The 20,779-nt window shown below is 43.4% G+C and overlaps 2 protein-coding genes across 2 annotated transcripts in view; one reads left to right on the forward strand and one right to left on the reverse strand.

Annotated features, from left to right (window-relative positions):
* Dock2 (dedicator of cytokinesis 2) overlaps positions 1-20,779 on the forward strand; it is a 391,208-nt gene that overhangs the window by 199,983 nt on the left and 170,446 nt on the right. The gene's annotated exons all lie outside the window — the stretch shown is intronic.
* On the reverse strand, positions 1,466-19,634 carry Insyn2b (inhibitory synaptic factor family member 2B). The gene is made up of 3 exons (XM_051180963.1): positions 18,137-19,634; positions 17,004-17,078; positions 1,466-1,919 (listed from the first exon to the last, which is right to left on the reverse strand). The coding sequence occupies exons 1-3, from the start codon at positions 19,471-19,473 to the stop codon at positions 1,733-1,735; spliced, it is 1,599 nt and encodes a 532-aa protein (XP_051036920.1). The 5' UTR covers positions 19,474-19,634; the 3' UTR covers positions 1,466-1,732.

Raw genomic sequence — 20,779 nt, forward strand, 5'->3', positions numbered from 1 at the left:
AGAAAGAAAGATCTGTGGCTTTTGGCCAGTGGTAACATATCTAATTGAAATGTGGCTTCTTAAGCATGGCAAGTATATTCATCTTAATTCTAACTTGATGTTATATATTCTGGTCTCACTTTGTGGGTTTAAACATTACACTAGAAACAGAGAAAGAACATCTCAAATGACATCCCAAGACTTAAATAGTGCAAGCCAAGATTCCTTGCCAAATTTCCCTTGCTCTCCCTGAAATAGCTTTTGCACTCCAGCACTGTGACAGGGGGAAGTGAAATTGTTGGGGCGGTTTGCTCAATTAGTCTCAATTTGCAGTGGGGTACGCACATCCCACGTGCGCAGCAGAGACTCACACGACACCAGGTCTTCAGCAAGGGGGACGGTTATAAAATGCCTTTTTTCATGTAGCTGTGGCTCATGTTTCTGACAGTGTCAGTCCAATCATAGGCTGGCAGAATACAGAATTTAATGCAAAGGAATCCAAGCCTTGCTTCCTGCTCAGCCCGAGTATGTAGCAATTACTTAATTACACTGCTTTAGGAGTTTGCTTGGCATGCAAACTTGACTGGACATCATGGGCAAAGGTCTTGTCTACAGAATGAGCCAGATCTTATGGAATTCAAACTTTGTGGAGGAAGGGGCTTTCCTCTGTATTCTCAGTCCCACTTCTTCCTAGATCAGGTGACCACAGCCTAGTCACCAGGAAGAGAAATTGTAGAGTAGCATGTTTGAGCCTATCTACATGGTTGTCACAAGGATGCACAGATGAGAAAAAAGTGCTGTATCGTAGCTCAGCCTTATTAATGTTGCTTGATAATATGTACTGACATACAGGTTGCCGAGTCTTATGACCCTTCATGTTACAGGTAAACGAATGGTGAGATCCTAAAGTTAAAGCCCCTCTCATTTACATCCCACTTGCCACACAGAGACGTATGATAGTGAAGTTGCCCCAGAAAGACTACAGCTGTGAAAGTCCTTTGAGTTCCAGTCACATAGAACAATCATACATCAAGTGCCTAATAACCACATACAACCTTACTTCGCCACCCTGCATGGCCCAAACTTTACAAGAAGACAGCCCCTTGATTAGAGATTTAAGGGCTACTTAAGAAAAAAAGAAAGAAAGGAAAAAAGAAAGAAAAGAAAAATAAGTACATAAATAAAAGGACAACTTAATACATCAGGGGGACCTGGTATTGTTAGGACCTGCTCACTTTTCTTGTGCTTTTGTGTGATAACTCCTAGAACCATGCTACTTCATTGTGGGATTATTTTCTAGGATGCCTGCTTATAACCTTTGTCTTTCTGCAGTATACAGCATACACACACACACACACACACACACACACACACACACACACACACTTGTATCTGTTTCTTTGGGGTTGATGAACTCAGGGTAGGAAGCAAATGTTTGTTGTCATTAAGTGTTGGGAGTACAGTAGGGCTTTGCTTAAGGTGGGAATCTGAACTTAGCAAATGAAGATGAGGCCCTGCTGTGTGTGACAGGCAGCTCAGCAAGTGGACACACAAGTGGCCACAAAGTCCTCAGCAAGCAGTGGCACGCACTCAGGTAAGGTTGGTGACCAGGTGTCTAACAATGTACCAGCTCTGAGGCACTCCCATGTCACAAGTCAAGGGATCTCAGCCTGGGCTTTTGGAGAGGAAAAGGAAGGCCTTGATGACAAGGCACCCCCTGCCTCAGGAAGGAGTGTGGGGAGCCCCAATCCTCTCATATCCACCAGAAACATTTCTTCTTCACCTTCTTGCTTTTCCGCCGTAAGTCCTGTTTCTCAGGGACCGGGGCTTCAGCTGGGGATTTGGGTGGAGAAGGTGCTTCCTCAGCTGGCTCTGCCTCCTCCAGGTTCTGGAGAACCTCATGGAACCTGCCTTCCTGCTGCCGGAAGTCATACTCCACGCTGGAACACAAGCAGAAGGAAGGAGAGTAACTTCACAATAACACACACTGGTTTTAGCATCCTGTTACCCAGAGCACACATGAGTAGGGCCTTGGGATCAATTACTGTGTCATTAGGGAGCGAGTGCCTGTGTGGCCTTGGGAGAGCTGAAACATCTCTCAGACTCTCCCATTCCTCCCCATTGAATTATAATTTAATGATACCTCATGGAGACTATTGTCAAGTAAATGAAGCTCAGAGCATCTCAGTATCCAGTAACTATTGGGTCTAACTTCCTTCTCATCTTTGTTTAGTGATCTTCATTGCTAATGTTTGCTTTTTAACAATACACATGAAAGCTAATTTATTAACATGTAAATAATATAAAGTCACACATAATCAAACTGAGCTCAGTTTCCTCATCTGTAAAGCAGAATAATGGCATCTACTGTTAATGCTTTCTTTAAAATCAATATGTAAAGTAAGATGATGTCAAGAGACATGACCAGAGCAGTGCCTAGCATACAATAATCCTTCTGCATATGTTAAGTACTATTTCTGCATTATTAACATGATTACAACTGATACACTATACTCTTTGAATTATCTCTCAGCAATCTGTCTTAGAGAGCTTCACATATAAAGCTACCTTTCAGCATTCCTCCATACAGAGAAACTGAGAAACTCCTCTGTGGATAGATACCCTCTCCTTTCTCCTATTTTATATATTTATTTGGAGTTATTAATGTACAGTCTATTTCATTGGTATTGTGATTACTACCAAAAAGGTTTATGAAGTAAACACGAGGCCACATGGGACCAAGATGCCCAGAAGCCCCAGGAATGTGGAGTCAGAAAAGAACCTGGGTCAAAGGAAGGAGCCTACTGTCCCCTTGGCTTCATTGTACCAAGAAAGGAGGTAAATGTGTGTTGGGGACCCTTTGCTTTCCTCCTCACTCTGCTTAGTTTCCCCTGAATCCAGAGAACTGGGATAGGAAGAACAAACCCTGTTAGGCAACCCTTCCCAACCTGTGTCCTTGACTGTTCACTTCCCATCTACTTTTGGCTACATTTCAGTGCTAAATGCTCATCATGTGTATCCTCAGAATGTCCTCAGCTGTGAAGTTAACATGGGAGAGTAGAAAATAGCAGAAATACAGTCATAAAGACGGGGCATGCCCTTTGTTAGCTGGGTGGGATAAAACGCTGTGTTCGAAGAAAAAAAGATGCTCTGGGATGTAGCATGACTGGCAGGGGCCTTTATGCCCAGCAAGTGCTAAAAATCAGCCATCATTAAAAGACTGCCTGCCACTGTCTGTGATACCTGTGTCACTTCCCAGAGCTTAAGATCAGAGTTAGCACTGCTGTAGAAGTAAATCACTATTGTCACATGTAAGAAAGGAAGCCCACAGTGCAGCATTGTCCTGAGCATTCTGAAATGGAAGAGACAGAAGGGCAGAGTGGCCTGTCGTGTAGCCAGCATGAGGAGGTGTCAGTAACCTTCCTCCTGATTCTCCTCTCCTCTTTGGACATCCTTGTCTTTCTGCTACTCTCTGGTTCTCTCTACAGGGACATACTCCTGGCAGGTTGACCTACATAATGATGGAACACAGATTGTGTTTTTCAAAGCAAGGCTCCAGAGCCCATCAACTGCAAGTCATTTCCCCATTTTAAAGTAGCAGAGTAGTCCTCTGTTGAAGAAGTATGATTCCCACTCCCAGTGTCACAGGCAAGGGTAGAAAACAGGTGTGTGTTCAATATGCAACACTGATTAGGCACCCACATGTTCACCCCGACATTCAGCCAAGATTGATTAAGTACTGTCCACATGCCAGATCCTTCTTGAGATGCTGAGGAAGGAGTGACAGATAGATGCAATGTCTAGCCAGCTAGCACCAGCACTGCTAGATTGGTAGCTTTGTGTCTCTAGTAAATGATATTCCACATTATCAACAATTCAAGACCTTCTAGCCAAAGCCCATGGTTTGCTAGTTCAGTCTTCAGAGACATCCAAAACTACACCTTGAGTCTCATCCTCCCACTATTGCCCGGCATTGCACCCTAGTTTGACTTGGGTGATGGAGCAGCTTCCTGTCAACATCACCTGTACCTGCTCCTACCATGATGAAACTTGGGAGATAGATCCAGAGGCTACAGATGGTCATTGCAAGCAACCTCTGCATTGCACCAAGAAAGGAGTTTATAGGAGCTAGTTGCAAGCTCTGATGCTCAGCCTCTGTGCCAATGGAGGTATGCATGTTTGGTTGATAAGGAGCAGTCATATTCACAGTTTTTTTTTTTTTTTTTTTTTTTTTTTTTTTTGGCTCCTGAAATAGCCTTGCTTTACCTTCTGTGTCACAAGCAATCTTCATTATAAAGTATAAAATGAAGCCAAAGGAAACAACTAATACATGTTCATGCTAAGGTCCCATGCTTCCTGATATAGAACATCCCACCTACCCACCTACTCATCCATCCATCCATTCATCCATCTATTCATCCATCACCTATCCATCTACCCACCCATCTACCCATCCACCCACCCATCTACCCACCCATCCACCCACCCATCCACCCACCCATCTACCCATCCACCCACCCATCTTCCCATCCACCCATCCACCTATCCATCCATCCATCCACTTACTTTGATGCTAAATTCCAATGACTTGGCTAGTCAGACCAGGACATCATCCCTGTGGATCTTGTTTCCCAGAGTTTAAGATAGGTGATCCAAACATACTTCCCACTTCTCAAGTAGCCCTTCTTTCCAGGTCTTTGTCCTTGTGTTCCTACCAAGTTACCTGAGCATGCATGTACCACTGGCTGCTTTTTCTCTCCTTCTGTGTGAAGCTTCTGACTGCGTAATCCAAAGCAAACTAACAATAATGAAATGCCTACATTTCCCAATATTTACAAACATCTCTACACCTACTAGAAAACATGTTTCTGAGCGAGTCTAATCATGTGCCCAGAAGTGGCAGATCTGGGAAGGAAATAGCTAGAAGACAGCATGTAAACTCTGTCTCCTCTTCTTGACTTGAAGTGCTACCCATCACAGAGGCTGAAGCAAAAGGCTTTTGAGTTGAGTGCTCCTGGGTTTCCTGGCTGGCTGACCCTGAACAACTTTCTTTCTTCCCCAGGACTCAGCTGTATGTGGGAGTTACAATAACCGCCTAACCATGGGGTAGTCATGCTGATGGGAGGTTGTAACAGGTGTGATCGAGCTTCGTGGGGCACAGTGGGGCACAGTCTCCAGCCACTCTGCTGCTCTTCACTGAGTGCTCTGTCTTCATCTCTTAGGGACAAATGCCTCACCTCCTCACCAGCACCCCCAGTGCTTCAGACGTTGTATACCTTGCTCTTCACTCCTCCCCTCATGTACATTCAGGGAAGAATGCATCTTTATGTTTCTATGGAAACACAGCAGGGTTCCATTATAATCACTAGGATTTAGGGAGTTGCCCCTCCCCCCATGTGCCTCCCCGTACTGGTCTTGACAGTTTAAAGGGGATTGAAAGTGACTTTCTTTTCAAGGCCAAGCAAATAGCAGAGTATTGAGAAGTGTGTATGCTTTGGAAAGAAATTGATTAATGTTTTTTTTAGGCCAAAGCAATTTATTAACATAAAGGAAAATTGTCACTTTTCTTCTTATTCACCCGTTTGACAAACTACTGTTTAGTTTAGAGGGGAAAGGAGGGAGGGCATTTTGCTTTGGTGGCAGCTGGCTTGTAAATGGGGAAGGGCTGTGCCCTGCCTCCCTCATCTGCCTTTCATCTCAAGGCTGAGTAGAAAAGAAGGGATGACAGCCCGAGACCATGTTCAGCAACCCCTTGGGAAGAGGAATAAATTGGCAACTTAGTTGTTTGTAAATTCTAGGGATGAACTCCTCTCTAAGTTTGAGGCTTCCATCCCTGGTCTGAGTAGAGCACTAATAACCTTGATAGCCTTACCCTCTCTCCTCCTCTCCTTCCTCTTGTCCTTCCAACCCTCACTGCTGTGCCATCACTACCATGGTCTTCCTTCATTGCATGCAGAATCCTAAAAAGAAAGCTGAGCATTTCTAGTCTAGTTTGGGCAGATTCCCTGAGGACCTTGAGCAATAACTGTTAAGCAAGTTGTTATAATGTTGCACCCAGAACTGGAAGCGCTATGATAGCCTAGATCTGTCAAGATTGTGAAGGTCATCTTCTGAGGGATGTATGCCCAGTTCCTGGGGAGCCTTAGTGCCCTTGACATCCAAGGACACATGCATGCATGCTGCCTCAGTGCATTTAAAGAACTAGTTATGGGACAGATGACTTATGTAGAAAAAGTGCAAAGCAGAAGGAGACCTGTTCTATGGCTCACCTGTTTGATGTTACAGTAAGGGAAAGAGATGGTTCAGTGACTAATGACACACACTGCACTTGTAGAGGACTTGAATTCAGTTCCCAGATGGAAGAGCTCACAACCACTTATATATCTCCAACTCAGGGGATCCAAGGTATTCTGGTAACCGAGGGCTTCCATACTCACACGTGTGCGCACACACACACACCCTTAAAAATAAATGCATGACCAAGTAACACCCCGAGGTTCTTGATGATCCTGGCTGAGTAAGCAGAATTGAGGAAGCCAAAATAAAGTACAATTCATAGAATAGACAGCTTCATCCTAAAATGAAACATTCAAAAATGAAACAAAATTATAGAATGAAATAAAGATAGGAGGTTGGGATAGGGAGCTCCTGTTTTTATATAACATCTTTAGCTTTACTAAACTTCAAATATGTAATTTTATTTTATTAAGATGTCCTGGGAAGATGGAAGAATGTTAAGCTCACTTAACTGATAAGCAAGTTAGCAAAGAGAACTCATACTGGGAGCTATGAGCAGACCTAAACCTAAACTTTGTGTCTAAGTCTGTAATTCAGATTTTTAAAAGAGCAAATACTATACAGTAGGTAGATAAGCATTTCTCATTGTTCTGAAGGGCTGGGACATCCAAGGTCACGTTATAGATTTGGTGTCTAGCAAGGGCCTGCTTCCTGGTCCATAGATGCCCATCTTTTCCCTGTGTCTTTAAATGGTGCAAAGACCCAGAAAACTCTCTATAGAGTCTTGTCTACATAGACAGCATTCTCATTCATGAAGGTTGTATTCTCCTGATCCAATCATCTCCCACTTTCAAATTGCCATGAAATATGACACTAGGATTTAACACATGGATTCCAGAATGCACAAATATCTAGCTCATAGCATCTGCCTTCCTGATTTCTTTCTTCTTTGCTCTTTGTCTCTAAAGAGGAAATATTTCCACACAAGGTCCATGCTATGAGGCGAAGAAGAAATGAGTACCTCAACCCTGTTAGATTTGGATATAGCAATTTAAATGTGAAATAATAATAATAATAATAGATTTTGATATAGCAATTTAAATGTGAAATAATAATAATAGGAACAACTATCATTTATGGAGTTAACTCTATGTTCTAGACACCATACAGCAAGATGGCATTCCCTATAGTAATTCTCATAATTCCATGAGATAAACAATAGTATCTTCATTTATCCATTGAAGAAACTGAGGAATAAATGTTCTTCCATTGATTTGGGTCATGAATCTAATCCTAAAGATTATGTACCAGCATATACACTACACTGAAGGAACACAGTTCCATATACCAATGTGAGTGCTGGATTGTAGAAGGTGTGTAGATGTGGAACATGGTGCAAGCAAAGACCTAGGTCTCCTGTGTAACCCCACAATCATCTGTGGAACAAGATTCCAGCTGGGCTGGGTCACATGGGTGTTCCCTACAATTTACCTGATCTATCTGGCAATATCCTTTCTATGCTTCAGAGAAACCTTGACAATGAGCCAATGTACCCAGAAAAGATGGTCCCTGTTAGTGGACAACTTAGTTAATGTTATATATGGGCTTAGCTATCATTAGTCTGCATCTTGGGTCTTGGCTATTGATGTCCCTCCCCAGAGTGGCCCTTGGCACTTTCTCCTTAGAAAGTGCTTCTTACTGCTTTGTAAAGAGTTCTGTCTTCAGTCTACACTGAGAGCAAGCTGGACTCAAGAGCATTTTCCTGGAGATAGAAACCTCCAAATGCATCTCTGTTGTTTTCCTACCTCTCCCGGGAGAACACTCTAGTCCCTCTCTGCCGAACCAGGGTGTACCACGTGTGATTTAGCCTCCTGCAGCTTTCCTTTACAGAGAATAAGCTGTGGGAATTGATGGGTCTAGGGAGAGCAGTTTGTAGCATTTTACAGGAACAATCACAGTTTGGGGAATTAGCATTAGTGTGCATTCCCCCCAAATGCCACCACCAATCCAAGGATAATGTTCTCCAAACTTTTCATGACCATTTTGCTTGTTAATTATAGGTTATAAGTTTGGGTACCACAACTTGGAACCATTTCCAATTATCAAACATAACCCTTCTCTTATGGCATCTATGTGCTGATGAGTCCTCAGGGGATCACAGAATGTTTTCTGGGTGCACAGAAAAATGGAGCCAAGCTGTAGAGCAGTCTAGACCCCCATGATGAGAAGCTTTCTAAACTCTGGAAGGGTCAACCATTTTTCAGAAATGTAACACAGGTATTAACTGATGAAGGAAGGTCAAAAGGAGACAGGAAAGCCTCCTGCAAGTAGGGACAGATGTTTGAGCCTAACTAGCCTAACTAGGTTCTTGGGCAACTCAACATCACCAAGGGGCAGTTTTCTTATCTTCACAATGGGAGAGATAATCCTGCCATTTGGCTCTGAAATGAGATGACTCACCCACACATAGTATTTATTTAGCAAAAATACCTGGCACAGTGACTTGTTTAATGGATGTTAATGATTTCTCTATGAACTTGACAAAGAAGTAAAAGCTCAGTCACAGTGTTGTCATTTGTGGCCTGTGTCCCTGCAGCATCCTCTTATTATTCCTGTGTGATACTCAGTGAGCTTGACATTATATTTATGGCATGTTGTAGCCTCTTTAGCTATTAATGCATTGAAGTAGGCTTCACTTTTTATTGCAGATGAATTGCTGTTGCTGTAAATCTTTCTCCTTTCCCATATACTCTTAGAGAGAAGAAAGAGAACGAAAAGAGGCAGGAAGTAAGAACAAATAAATGACTTGGTTATCAACCTGTTGGCCTTTGAGCAATGGTCATCTGTACCCCAACAAGAGTATTTAAGCTATGCTTGTGGCCAGTAGCTGTTGATGCTAAATGGCATTCATGGTCACATTCATATATATTGAGATAGTGTAGTCCAGTCTATACTGGAATTTAATGAAAGCTAGAGATGTACCTGTGATTACCAGAAAGGACAACTCTGCTGTGTGCTTTAGAAATGCTCCCCTGCCAACCCCGCCCCAGATCTCATCACTGTCCAGAGAGTTGAAGGCTGTGGTTCTCTGTTTACCTGCCTCCATGCTGGGAGAGCATGAGCAACAGACAAAAGGGAAAAAAATACTAAATAATTTAAAGGGAGTGAGTGTTGGTTGCTAAACCCACAGGACTGAAGCATACTGCAGTTTCTAGAGAATGCGTTTTTTTCTCAGCTCAGGTAATAACATTAGTGTTAGGCAAGATGGGGGCCCAGTGGCCAAACAGCTTAACCATAGAAAGAAACTCAGGGAGGGGCTCAGGGCACCACCAACATCGTGACCTCAGGCAGCTCACTGGCTCTCTGAGGCTCTCTTTGCTCTGTAAAATGAAGGCCTCAATTTCTCCCCAACCAGGGTGCATAGCCTTGAGGCTGTGACCTATGTCCCAGGGAGCCTCTTTGTCATGTACTGTCACAATCAAAACCAAGAGGAGAAAGGCCCCTGCAAAGAGAGTGCTAGGTACAAAGGAAAGCTCCTGCAGGGGGCTCCTTTTGAATATCTACCCAGGTGTAAGAGTGCTTCAGTAGGGTTTTACCAGTGGAGATGCCCGTAATGAGAGTAGCAGAATTAAAGCATCTGCAGTTTGAAGAGCTTAGGGGATTGTGGAAGCTTCCTGTGTGGTACTTAGCATTGTGTGTTCTTGGTTCAGCACAAAAGGTGATCGCACCACCCCCCCACCCAAGGGAAGCTGTGGTGGGGAAGGTCAGTGCATGGCACACCCACCTGGCCAGGTAACTGCTGTGAATCCTCTAGGCTTTTGTAGAGGGCAGTGCCAGCCTTTGGGCTCTTTGCTGAGAAACAGGCTTGGACTTTCTTTGCTCTTAACTTTAATTACAGGAGAAATGTCAGCCTGGATTGCCAATGGTTTCTTATCCCAGATGGAAGACTTCAGATGATTCCCCTGAGTCATGTGTAATGCAAGCCAGAGCCCCACAGTGCCTTCACAAACAAGCATAGCAAGAAAATGCTCATTCCAAGAACAATACCTGCTCCCCACCCCCCAGGTCCACCTCCATCCTCATGGCATCCTTATTGAATACAAGGAGGTCTATATGTGACTATCTAACTCTCAAATCAAGGCCAAGCTGAAGGGTAACTCAGCCTCCCAAGCATGACAAAGAAATGCTAGTTCTTCTAGTCTGTTTTATGAACTAAAACAATTCTATTCATAGATAGGCTATCCTAAAAATCTAGCAAGTAGGTTATCATTTCCTCTTTCTTAAGGTTGCCCAATTTCACCTTGTTCAGAGGTCCTCAAATTTTCCAGAGACCTTGTTACGACTCCCTCAGAGGGAGTAGAGTGGGGAATGAACCCATCATATATAGAGAGATGGGCTTCTAAAGCAGGTTCATGGTCATATTCTGAGAGCCCTTCTTAGGGAATTGCATCTTTAGTGCAAAGACTTAGAATATTGTTGACTGAGTAGAACTCAGCAATAAGACAATTTTTATCAAGTCCTAACAGCCATCAAAGTGGTTTGGCTTTTGAAAACAAAGTGCTCTGGAATCTGCCTCGCAGCAGGGAGTCATAACTCAGTGTTGAGACTGCTATTTCAATGACTGGTACCAAGTCAATTATAAGCAAGCATCTTTCAGCCTTGGTTGCTTAATTTATGTTACAACCCCAGTTTCCTTGTCTGCAGAATGGGATCACCTTAATGTATCATATATACTATACAGTGTGGGGAGTGGCATTGTGCCCTGTAAATAATAGATGTGTAGGAAGCTGAGGCTCACTTACTGGTAACTTTTTCTTATTTCTTTCCCCTAAATTTCTTCTAGGTAGATACCTATACTAGCCTGCTGAAGTTATAAAGGTGGTCAAAGTCTGATAAACTGACCTCCAATGAGATAAACAGAATTTCTATATTATATGTATTTAAAATGTAAGGTCGGGTTCCTATTGCCACTGATCTAAGAACCAGAAATTTCATGGCTTGAAAAAAATCATGATTTTTCACTCTTCTTGTTCTGGAGCCCAAAGCCCTCCAGCACTGTAAGTGAAGGTGTGGACTGTGCATTCTTTCTGGAAGCTCTGTGAGGAGACACATTGCCTGCCCACTCCAGGTTTGGGGGCTGCACACATTACTAGGCATGAGCTCTGACTCTGTCACTATGTCTCCTCTACTAACTCTCCACTCTCTTTACCCTCATGGTGACCTCTGTGTGACACTCAGGCCACCAGGGGAAATTTTTCCATCTCAAGACTTTATAAAGTCCGTTCTGCCAGGTAAGGTTGCATCTTCCCGGGGTCCAGGAATTACGATATGGATATCTGGGGCATCTGCCCATCACTCTGAAAAGCCTGCATCTCTAATGCTTTAGAGAACATCAAGATTACTCAGATGCCAGAGCAAGGGGACTTTGGCCTAGGGGAGTTTTCTGACTGTCTGCAATCGAGTCTTCCCTTCCTTCCAGAGCTGGCACCAAAGTCCCGAATGGTAATGCTAGATGGCCCTGAAGAACAGGATCTCAATGTCCTGTGAAAGTGCAGCACCATCTGAGTCATCTGAGGAAGATTTGATTAGGTTCCATCTCATTGAGAGTATATAGTGTTCCAAGTATTTTAAATTGACAATCCATGGGCTACATCCAGTCTTTATTGGATTCCACTCAAAGGACCTGCTATGGAGAAGTCCTTCATTCCTAATAGGAACATTTGATTATTACAACCCTCCCAACCCCCATTCAAAGTGGGGTTGCACACAAATGGCAATAATGACTTTATTCTTGGATGATCCACAAAGCTGTCTCAAGCCTTCCACTACTTTTAACTCTTCACCTCACATCAATATAGTTAATTTTTTTTTCTAGTGATCATCAATTAAGTACCACCTGTGTACTACACACTGGACTGTGATACGGATTCATGGTATAGCAGAGGAATGGACATACCATCAGAACCTTTTCTTAGTCTTTGGGTGAAGAACTGGATTCCCTGGCAAGATAAATACATTGATAAAGAATCAAGGAGGTACTCCATAAAAGTGAGGTGACATGTGTTAAGGGCCCGAGGCTTGAGCACATAGCCAAGCAGTCTTTGTGTCTGGAGAGGAGCTTGAGATCCTGCAGGTCAAAGAAAGGCTTTAGCATCATGTTCCAAGGGCCTTGAAAAGCCAGCTAAAGGCAAGGGGAGCCAAGACAAGGTTGTTTAGCATGGCCAGATTCTATTTCCAGATATAATTTGGCAATGCACATAGAGGAATACTCAGGACAGGACAAAAAAAGTCTGTTGGTAAAAAGACCAACCAGAACTTTGTGGTAAGGAACTTTACTTAATGAGAGCAGAGGGGTTGACATGTGAGGTCTAGATTTACTAGGGAGAATTTTAACAGCTAAATGGGTGCATATTGTAAAGTAAATGACAAGTAATGAACAAGAGTAAATGGTAAATGACAAAGGGACTGTGATATCTCTGCAGAGTCCCCACACAGCCAGTGGTCCTGAGCAAGACAGCACGGGAAGGGAGCTAATTTTCTAAGAGAAAATGAAGAGTATGACATGAATTTATTGTCAGTGTGACTGAGAAGTGCATTCCAGAGTTGTCCATGTGTTAGAAGTTTGGCCGCAAGTTGATAGCATTAGGGACTACTGTGGGTCTTAGTAGGTAGGGCTCTATGTGAGATCATTAAGTCACTGGGAGTTTATCTTGAAAATGATTATGAACTGCAGTCTCAATCCCTCTTTGCTTCCTTGTTCATGATGTAAGTGGCTTGCTTCGTGTTGGATTTCTGCTGGGATGTACTTGAGAATGAAAGTGATGGGACTGCCCAAGTTTGGACTGAAACCTTTAGAATCATGAGTTAATAACTTTTTTACTTTTTATAAGTTACTTGCCTCAGGTATTTGGTGATTGAAACAGGGAACTGATAGATGTTAAGCATTATGTATCAGTGGTGAGTTGAAAACTCTCTCTCTGTGTGTAAAACATACATATACCTACACTTTTTTCAAAAAAGAGCTAGGAAAATTGTGACACAGACATAAAGTTCATGAGTTCCACTGAAGGAATGGGAAGAGGCTAGTGCCTTTCAAACTTTACATGGCCAGCATTTCCATTGGCCCATGAGCTCACACATTATTACCATTCCCTATACAATATACTTAAATGGAAGATAGATTCCAACCCCTTGGCAAGGGTATCTTATTATTTTCCCTGAAAATGTTGGAGGCATTTTACAACTTAAATCAAGTAGATTTTTGCCCTGAGAGCTAGATCCAGAAAAGTAAGTGCATGAACCATGTAACCAAAGTCCTCCAAAGAGGCTCTGCTGACTATTTTTAGAGCGTGATGATGAAATGCAGACAGATGTGCTGGAGGATCAGCAGACAAGGTGAAGAAAGGAGGAAAGGGATGTGTCTCCTAGAGACGACCTGCTATTGAGAAGATAAAAGGGCTCTACTGTTTTCTAAATTTCAATTAGAGATGTTCCTCTTTGTGATTAACACACACACACACACACGCACACACACACGCACACACACACACACACACACACACACACAAAACTACCTTGACCTAGCAGCAATCTCCCTGCCTCTGTCTACCAAATGCTGGGATTACAGGCTTGTCCTACCACACCTTAATATCCTTGCTGTTTTTGTGAGAATCACATCCGTTTCACAATTTTTTACTTAACCTTTTCTGCTCAAAATTAGTCTACTTTTTAAATTTGAACAAGTATACAAACCAAGCAAGATAATTTTAGAAATGGAGACCTGTATCACTCCTCATGAATATTTAAGAGGATTACTTTTACAAGTTACAAGCTTTAACAAAAATGCTTAAAATTACTACAATCTGGCTAGATACTGTTGCTTGCCCATGGCTATGAATCTGACTGAGATCTGTTCCCTCTTTGCAAAGAAATGTGATAAGCAAGCACAAGGAAGGGTTGAAAGATGCTGTGGCAAGGAGCACAAATTTTTTTTTCCATAGGTAATCAGAAGAATTGAAATAAAATTGAAAAGAGAACAAGTTTCTCACTAAGTAATTCTGTGTTATTTAATCTTGGGAATCACCAGTGGTATTCATGGAACCCCTTGGGTAAATTGACCTGAGATTAAAGCTAACAAGAGCAAATGGAGACTGAACAGGCTAGAAGCAGCTTAAATGGGGGTAAAGCCAACTGCCACCCTTTCCCTGGGAGTTTAGTTAGAAAATACACATATTGCTGGAGACATAGCTCAGTGGTCCTGTGCTTGCCTGGAACTGAAAAGCCCCATGTCTACTCTCCAGTACTGCAAAACAAGAACCCACCCACCCAACAAACAAAACAGGACAACTCCCCCCAACACACACACACAAAATACCTTGAAGTTATTCTCCTTGGTACATCGAACCTCTGGAAGCCCCAGAGATCCATGCCCAGTACTTTTAGTCAAGATATTCCTGGCAAGGGGAGTGAGCCAAGGAGGCTTGGGGGGTCAGCAAGAATGAGCTGCTTAGAACCAGTGACAGGAGCAGAAAGCATAACCATAGCCTGTGGCTGATAAGGTGAGGCCTGTGGGCAACACCACTTAGCCAACCATGTGTTGCTATCTTAGCAGCCTCTCTGGGGAAGAAAAACTAGTAGGCAATCCATCTTGTACCATGTGCTTTATGTACAGTGACAGGCACTGGGCCCATTTGTCATCAGGAAGAGAGACCACAGCCTGTGGACAAGTATTTCACATCACTTGCTCATTAGCTTCTAAGATTTGACTTTCCAGGACACAACACAAGTTTGAAGTCATTTGAATTTTTTTTTTTTTCTTAAATGACAACTCTCATCTCACTGTTGCCATGACAGGGATGATGTTCTGATCTTTTTTGCTTTCATCAAATTAATTGCCCATTCCTTTGCAGTGATTTAGAAGCAAGGGTACAGATACTGTCTGGGATGACAGTCAGGCTTTGAATGGCAACAAGGGCTGGATGTTTGGAAGGACAGATACAAACAATGCATGCTTGGGCAGAATGGGAAGAGAACATGAAGGTATGAAATGCCAGCTGGGATGTAACTTCTCTTAGAATACTTGCTTGGGATCTTTGAAGCAAGTGTTAGGAAAACACAAACATTCTTAGACCCTGGAAAGTCACAGTTTTACCAAATATTGTCACTGTTAATTCAGCTTAGAATAACAAAATGTCAGAACTGCAATGCACCATTGGGATCATTAAAGCCTCTCATTTCTCCAGTGAGGAAACCCAGAAGCCATACATGACTTGCTTAAGAGCAAGTCATGAAATTGGCACTAGACTGGGAAATAATCACGTGCTTCTTTTACTAACAGAAGCCGTATTAAAAAAGAAAATAACTGAAAATAATAGAAAATACATCACCTGGGTACTTGAAGGAATTCTATCTAAAATGTAAGTGGAAGTTAGCCTAAATCAATTCTTCCTACTTCTGATGAATAGGTTTTTTTTTTTTTAGCCCGCTTTGCTATCTAGCCATGTAATAATTTTTGTACTCTTAGTGATTAGGAAATTTGCTTAAGATGAGATTAAAAATAAAGAGCAGCAACTGAGGAGACTTCCTGCTTCACTTTCCAATGCTGCAGGCCTTTCTCAAGAATTTTCACTTCTGGAGAGGGGCTGGCTATTGCTTTGAGATGTGAAGGCCTGCTTTTAGCTTTGGGGGAACTTTATAAGGAGTCTGGAGTCTTCCATTATCTGGTGTAGACATGTGATCTTCCATGCAGGGAGCCAACAGGTCAATGAGAAGATGCTCAGTGTCCTGCATAGATGGAAGCACTGGTTGATGCCCAGCTATGTGGTTCCTAAGGATAAGATCTCAGGCTGCTACAGAGGGAAGGAAATGTTCTGAGAGAAGACAGACAGCCTGATGGAGCAGTAGTTTGCTCGGGCCCTTGATCTCTCTCTTTCCAAAGACAAATGTCAGGCAGAAAACAAAACCATACTCTTTTGTTCAATAAAATTGATGCCATCAACTAAAATGAGTGTACTGGCTGTATTTCTCGTGTGCTTCCAAGTGGGCCTCTGAGCAAGGAGATTACTGACCTTTTCCATCAATAACAGCATTGTACCTTGAGGTGTGTGCAGATGCAATCTCCAAGTGCATTCACAGACAGTGCCAGTTGTTTTCCTGGCAAGTCTGAATTGAGGTCACTGTGTCTGCTCTCCATACAAGGAAACTAAGGACAGAACAAGTGAGCTGGTCAAATTTGGGGATTCAAACACAGGTCTCATAATTGTTTTTATTGCAGCTTTGTCTTGTACTGGGAAGAAAGTGTATTTACCAGTGAACACAAAGGGCTCAAGGTTATTGACACAGAAGATGTGGTAGAGGAGATTGAATTTAGAGAAGAGGCAGTGAGATAAGCTAACTAGGATTAGAAAGACCTATACATGAGTCCCAATTCTGGCCCTAGCCCCTTCTGCTCTCAAGATGTTTTGCATGAGTTGGTCAAATCTCTAAACTTCCTGAGTTGCTCTCCCCACCTTCTGACAATGAACTGAGATGAGATGCAGAGGTGGATAGGTACCTGTTCTCCTGGTTATCGATTGCATCAGAGGATGTGTTCCTAGATGCTGTGGATAAGAAACAAAACAGTCCCTTCCTTGGTACCAGATAAAGCATTGTACAAACACCTTCCATTTTAAGGCTCAGGTACTTGCCTCTGCCTCTCCCAGCTCTCTATACATAGGAGATTTTGCTAGTGTGCTCTGTGGACCTGAGACTTCCTGCTCTGTAGAGCAGGTCACAGTTTGGGCTGATACCTGTATATGATGCACGCCGTGTTCTGACAGGTGCTGCAGTTGTTGAGATCTTGGCCTGTCCGATAAAAGTTCCGCCTGTAAGACAGAACATGTTGAGGATAAATGCATAGGCAAATGCCACATGAGATGCACATTCTACCAACTCTGTCTATGATCTTAATTCCCACAGCTCAACATTCATGATGTCCCCAAGACACGTGAAGATACAAGGGTGAAGATGAATGAGGTTGTAATAATGGAACCTCCTATTTCTGGGATGCTTGGTACATCTGAACCACTTTTAAATATCATGTGTTCTTCCTGATCTTGGTCCTGAAAGATGAGGAATTTTGCAAATGAGTGAATAGAGAGACTTATGATTCCTGTAGTTGGTGTTTCTCTGTCAGCACAGTCTCCTATGGCAGTCTGGGTTGATTCCTAGTAACTACTTCCAGGTAGTTACTTCTTTTGCCAACCTTGTTTGATGAGCTTCAACCATTGCTTTCTCTTGGCATTTAGAGCCTTTCTAGAGGGGTGATCACTCTGCACCTCAACAAATACTGCCTGATGTCCCCCACACCACTATTGAGTTCATTATTTGGGACAGCATGCTTTGACTTTCTTCTATCAGAACTTTGGCCACATTTTCATGTAACTGAGTTGGTCAGTGTGAGACTAGCCCAAGTCATCAAAGCAGTCAGGAGAGAGGAAACCCAGCTTAATGGTTCCCTTAAGCCATTTGGAACAAATGCAAGTGAAATTAAAGCAATGAAAATTTGTTAACTCACTCAAGAGGACAGGAAGAAACTGCCTGCTGTTATCCCTGCCCCTTCCCCCATTTACTAGACCCTCATCTCTATAAGACAGTTGGTTTTTGTTTTTGTTTCATTTTGTTTTTTTCTTAGACTTCATTAGTCCCTTTCCCCATCTGGCTAAAACCTGAGTTAACCATGGCAGTCCATCCAGAGCTGCCAAACAGAGGATTATCAAACCCAGGCAGAGAGAGCAGGGGGAGGGTATTAGTTATCTTCTGTGCAAACGAGATCATGGACATTTGGAAGATGTTTTCTTGCAGTGACCTGTGCTCTCACTCTGCCCCTTCCCAGCAAATGACTTCACTCAAGAGGTTTTCAATATAAAGAGGTTCACCTTACCCTTCAGTGAGAGCGCGGGCTTTCTCCAGGTCTTGAATCACATTCAATAGCACTTTAATTTTCTCTTGGTTTGAATGCAGCGATTCCTCCACTGATTGCAGCCGGCCTTGGAGGTCACAGAGTTCACCCTGAGCCAGGTGACTGTGATTACTCCCACTGAGCTCCCTGCTGCTCTGAGGTTTGTACTCGTGCCTTGGAAGCGAGGAAGGGAGGTGCTCACTTCCAAGACCAGTCTGAAGCTCTGGGATGTCTGACTGGCTGGGGAGCTTTGCCACATGCTCCCAACACACAGGGACAGACTTGGATGCACTGCTACTTTTGAGTGACTCCAGGTCTTGGTGATTGTCACTCGATGATGCTGGGCAATCAGAGGCTCTTTCCATGTGGGCTGGCTGGATATGGGAGCCTGACTCAGAGGAGCTGTGAGTCCATGATGGTGAGGGAACACACATCTTCTTTGACTGAGATGACAGAAGGCCAAGGTCTTTGTTTTCAGGGTTATCTTTGGGCAAAAGCAATTCAGGTGTGAGTTTTCCTGTGCCTGGGGTGTTGTTGGCACTGCTGTTGGCATTTAAACAGGAGGGGTCTGATGTCAGCACTTTTTGCCCATCCCCTGGACACATGGTAACCAAAGTGGGTATGGAGTTGCTTTCTTCTGCTGAGCTTTCTGGGCCATAAGTCAGCTCTCTAGATTCCCAGGTTGGACTATGACAAATATCATCTGGAACCTGAATGGCAGCTGTTGCTTTCTCTGAGGACCTCCAAGTTCCAGATTCCAAGCAGAAGCTAACAGGTCCATTGCTTTGCACCTTGGACATCCTAGGGAGAAATGGGTGGGGCATTTTGAGTCTTCGAGGCCCATCCTCTAGATGCTGAGCCAGCCTCAGGAAGGCAAGGTCAGATGATACAACATCCTGTTCAGAGAGGTTGCCGTTGACCTGGATGGCACTTGGGGATACTGTTGGCATTTCTACCAGGGACTTGCTAGTCGTGAGTTTCTTCCTTTTGAAAACTGGGAAATGCTTCCTGAGACTAGGGGAGGTCTGGATAGAGATGCTGCGAAAGCCTCCTGCCTTATGGGACCTGGGGAAAGACAGTGAGTAGGTGGTAGGGTGATGGTGCCGGGATGCTTGCGCCTTCCCCTTTAGACTTGGGTCTTCAGGAGTTTGGGTATCAACCTCAGTTAAACCAGTTGGACTCTTAATGTTCCCATCTTCCTTGAATCGTACTTGCTGCGACTTGCTCCTGCGGTGGTGTGGTTGTTTCACAAGCTCCACAGACTCAAGACTGTTTCGCTTCAGGAGCACAGGCCTCACTTTCATGCTTTGCTGGGCCATCGAGCCTCAGTGAGAGGGAGAAGGACCACACACTTGTCCTGGGCACATTTCCCTTAGGTCTTTAGAGCAGTATCTAATGATGGAGACAAGGAGAATGGCCAAGCAAGATGTAGTGGTCCACTTTTCTTTATGCAGGAAGCCCTGCCGGCCATTCCCAGCCTAACTGTGCTACTTAGGAGCTGTCTGGAATGCTTCCCCTGCGGTTGAAATATTATGTCACTGTAGTCATAATCACCGAGTAGATATTCAGTTGAGTTCGGCTAATTATGAAACATCTGACCCACCAGGAGACTGATGGGCTTATCTATCAGTGGGTTCCAAGAAACAGTTCTGATCCTAGAAGACACTTGATGTCTTGAACAAAAAGACAACAAAGGTACCATTTAGGGAATAGTGCCACACTAGGAATGTGTGAATTCTGAAATGAACCTGTTATGTCTGGACCAGATGGCCGCTTTTCCCAGAGCGTTGAATTGCAGTGCAAGGCTATGGGAGCCTTAAACACATCTTCTTGCCATAACATGCAAATAAACAGAGTAAGAGATGACCTAGAGCTTTGCTGCTTAGATGGTACATGATGTTCCTAAGGGAACTTCCCCACTTATGTCAATCAGAAATTTCTCCCCTGGGACCATTATTTTCTTCCATGTTGCTTCCCTGTGTTTCAGTGAGGGAAACTTAACTTCTAAATAGCTTCACAAAATTCAGAAGGATCTGAGTAGGGCAGAGTCGAGGCATCAGGGAGACTCAGAGGGCTGGGCTCTCTTGTGGAATCTTGGCTGAAGTTCACATGTGGGCAGTGAGCCGCTCCTGCAGCCCTTTTTATTTTTTTTGAAGTTGTTCAACTGAGAACCATGGTCACTGCATCTGTTGGAGACCAGACAGCCTTTATAATTAATCAAGAAGAGCCTGGAAAGGGAGAAACCACAGTCACCAAGTTCTAACCTCCTAGCTGAGTTTCCTTTGAGTGAGAGTGTCTAGTATTTAACCCATCTGTTTTCTCTCAGTCCCATTAGTGAGTGAGGTGCCCTTTGGATGTAGGGCCTGAAAACAAAATGCCTGTCTACCACGATCACTTCTTTCTGCAATCATCGCCCAGTCAGCTGCTCTTCATCTAGGAACAACTACCTTAAATAGCATTTCTTTAAGGAGCCTTTACAATGACCTCCTCCTTACCAATAGCCTTAATGTCAGACCACACCATCTTAGATGTCTATGCTACATCCAACACATGAAATCTCCTCAGCAATAAAAAAGAAAATATTGGCATACATCACTTGAGTGGAGTAGGAAAAACAAGCCTGTC

The sequence above is a fragment of the Phodopus roborovskii genome, unplaced genomic scaffold (assembly GCF_943737965.1).
Source record: "Phodopus roborovskii unplaced genomic scaffold, PHOROB, whole genome shotgun sequence".
Lineage (NCBI taxonomy): Eukaryota > Metazoa > Chordata > Mammalia > Rodentia > Cricetidae > Phodopus > Phodopus roborovskii.

Excerpts from the sequence above, each read along its gene's own strand:
- Insyn2b (XM_051180963.1), bottom strand. The coding sequence starts at position 19,473 with ATGGCCCAGCAAAGCATGAAAGTGAGGCCTGTGCTCCTGAAGCGAAAC. Across the intron at positions 17,079-18,136 it reads GCCCGCGCTCTCACTGAAGG|GCGGAACTTTTATCGGACAG; the intron begins GTAAGGTGAACC and ends TCTGTCTTACAG. Across the intron at positions 1,920-17,003 it reads ACGGCGTGCATCATATACAG|CGTGGAGTATGACTTCCGGC; the intron begins GTATCAGCCCAA and ends CTTGTGTTCCAG.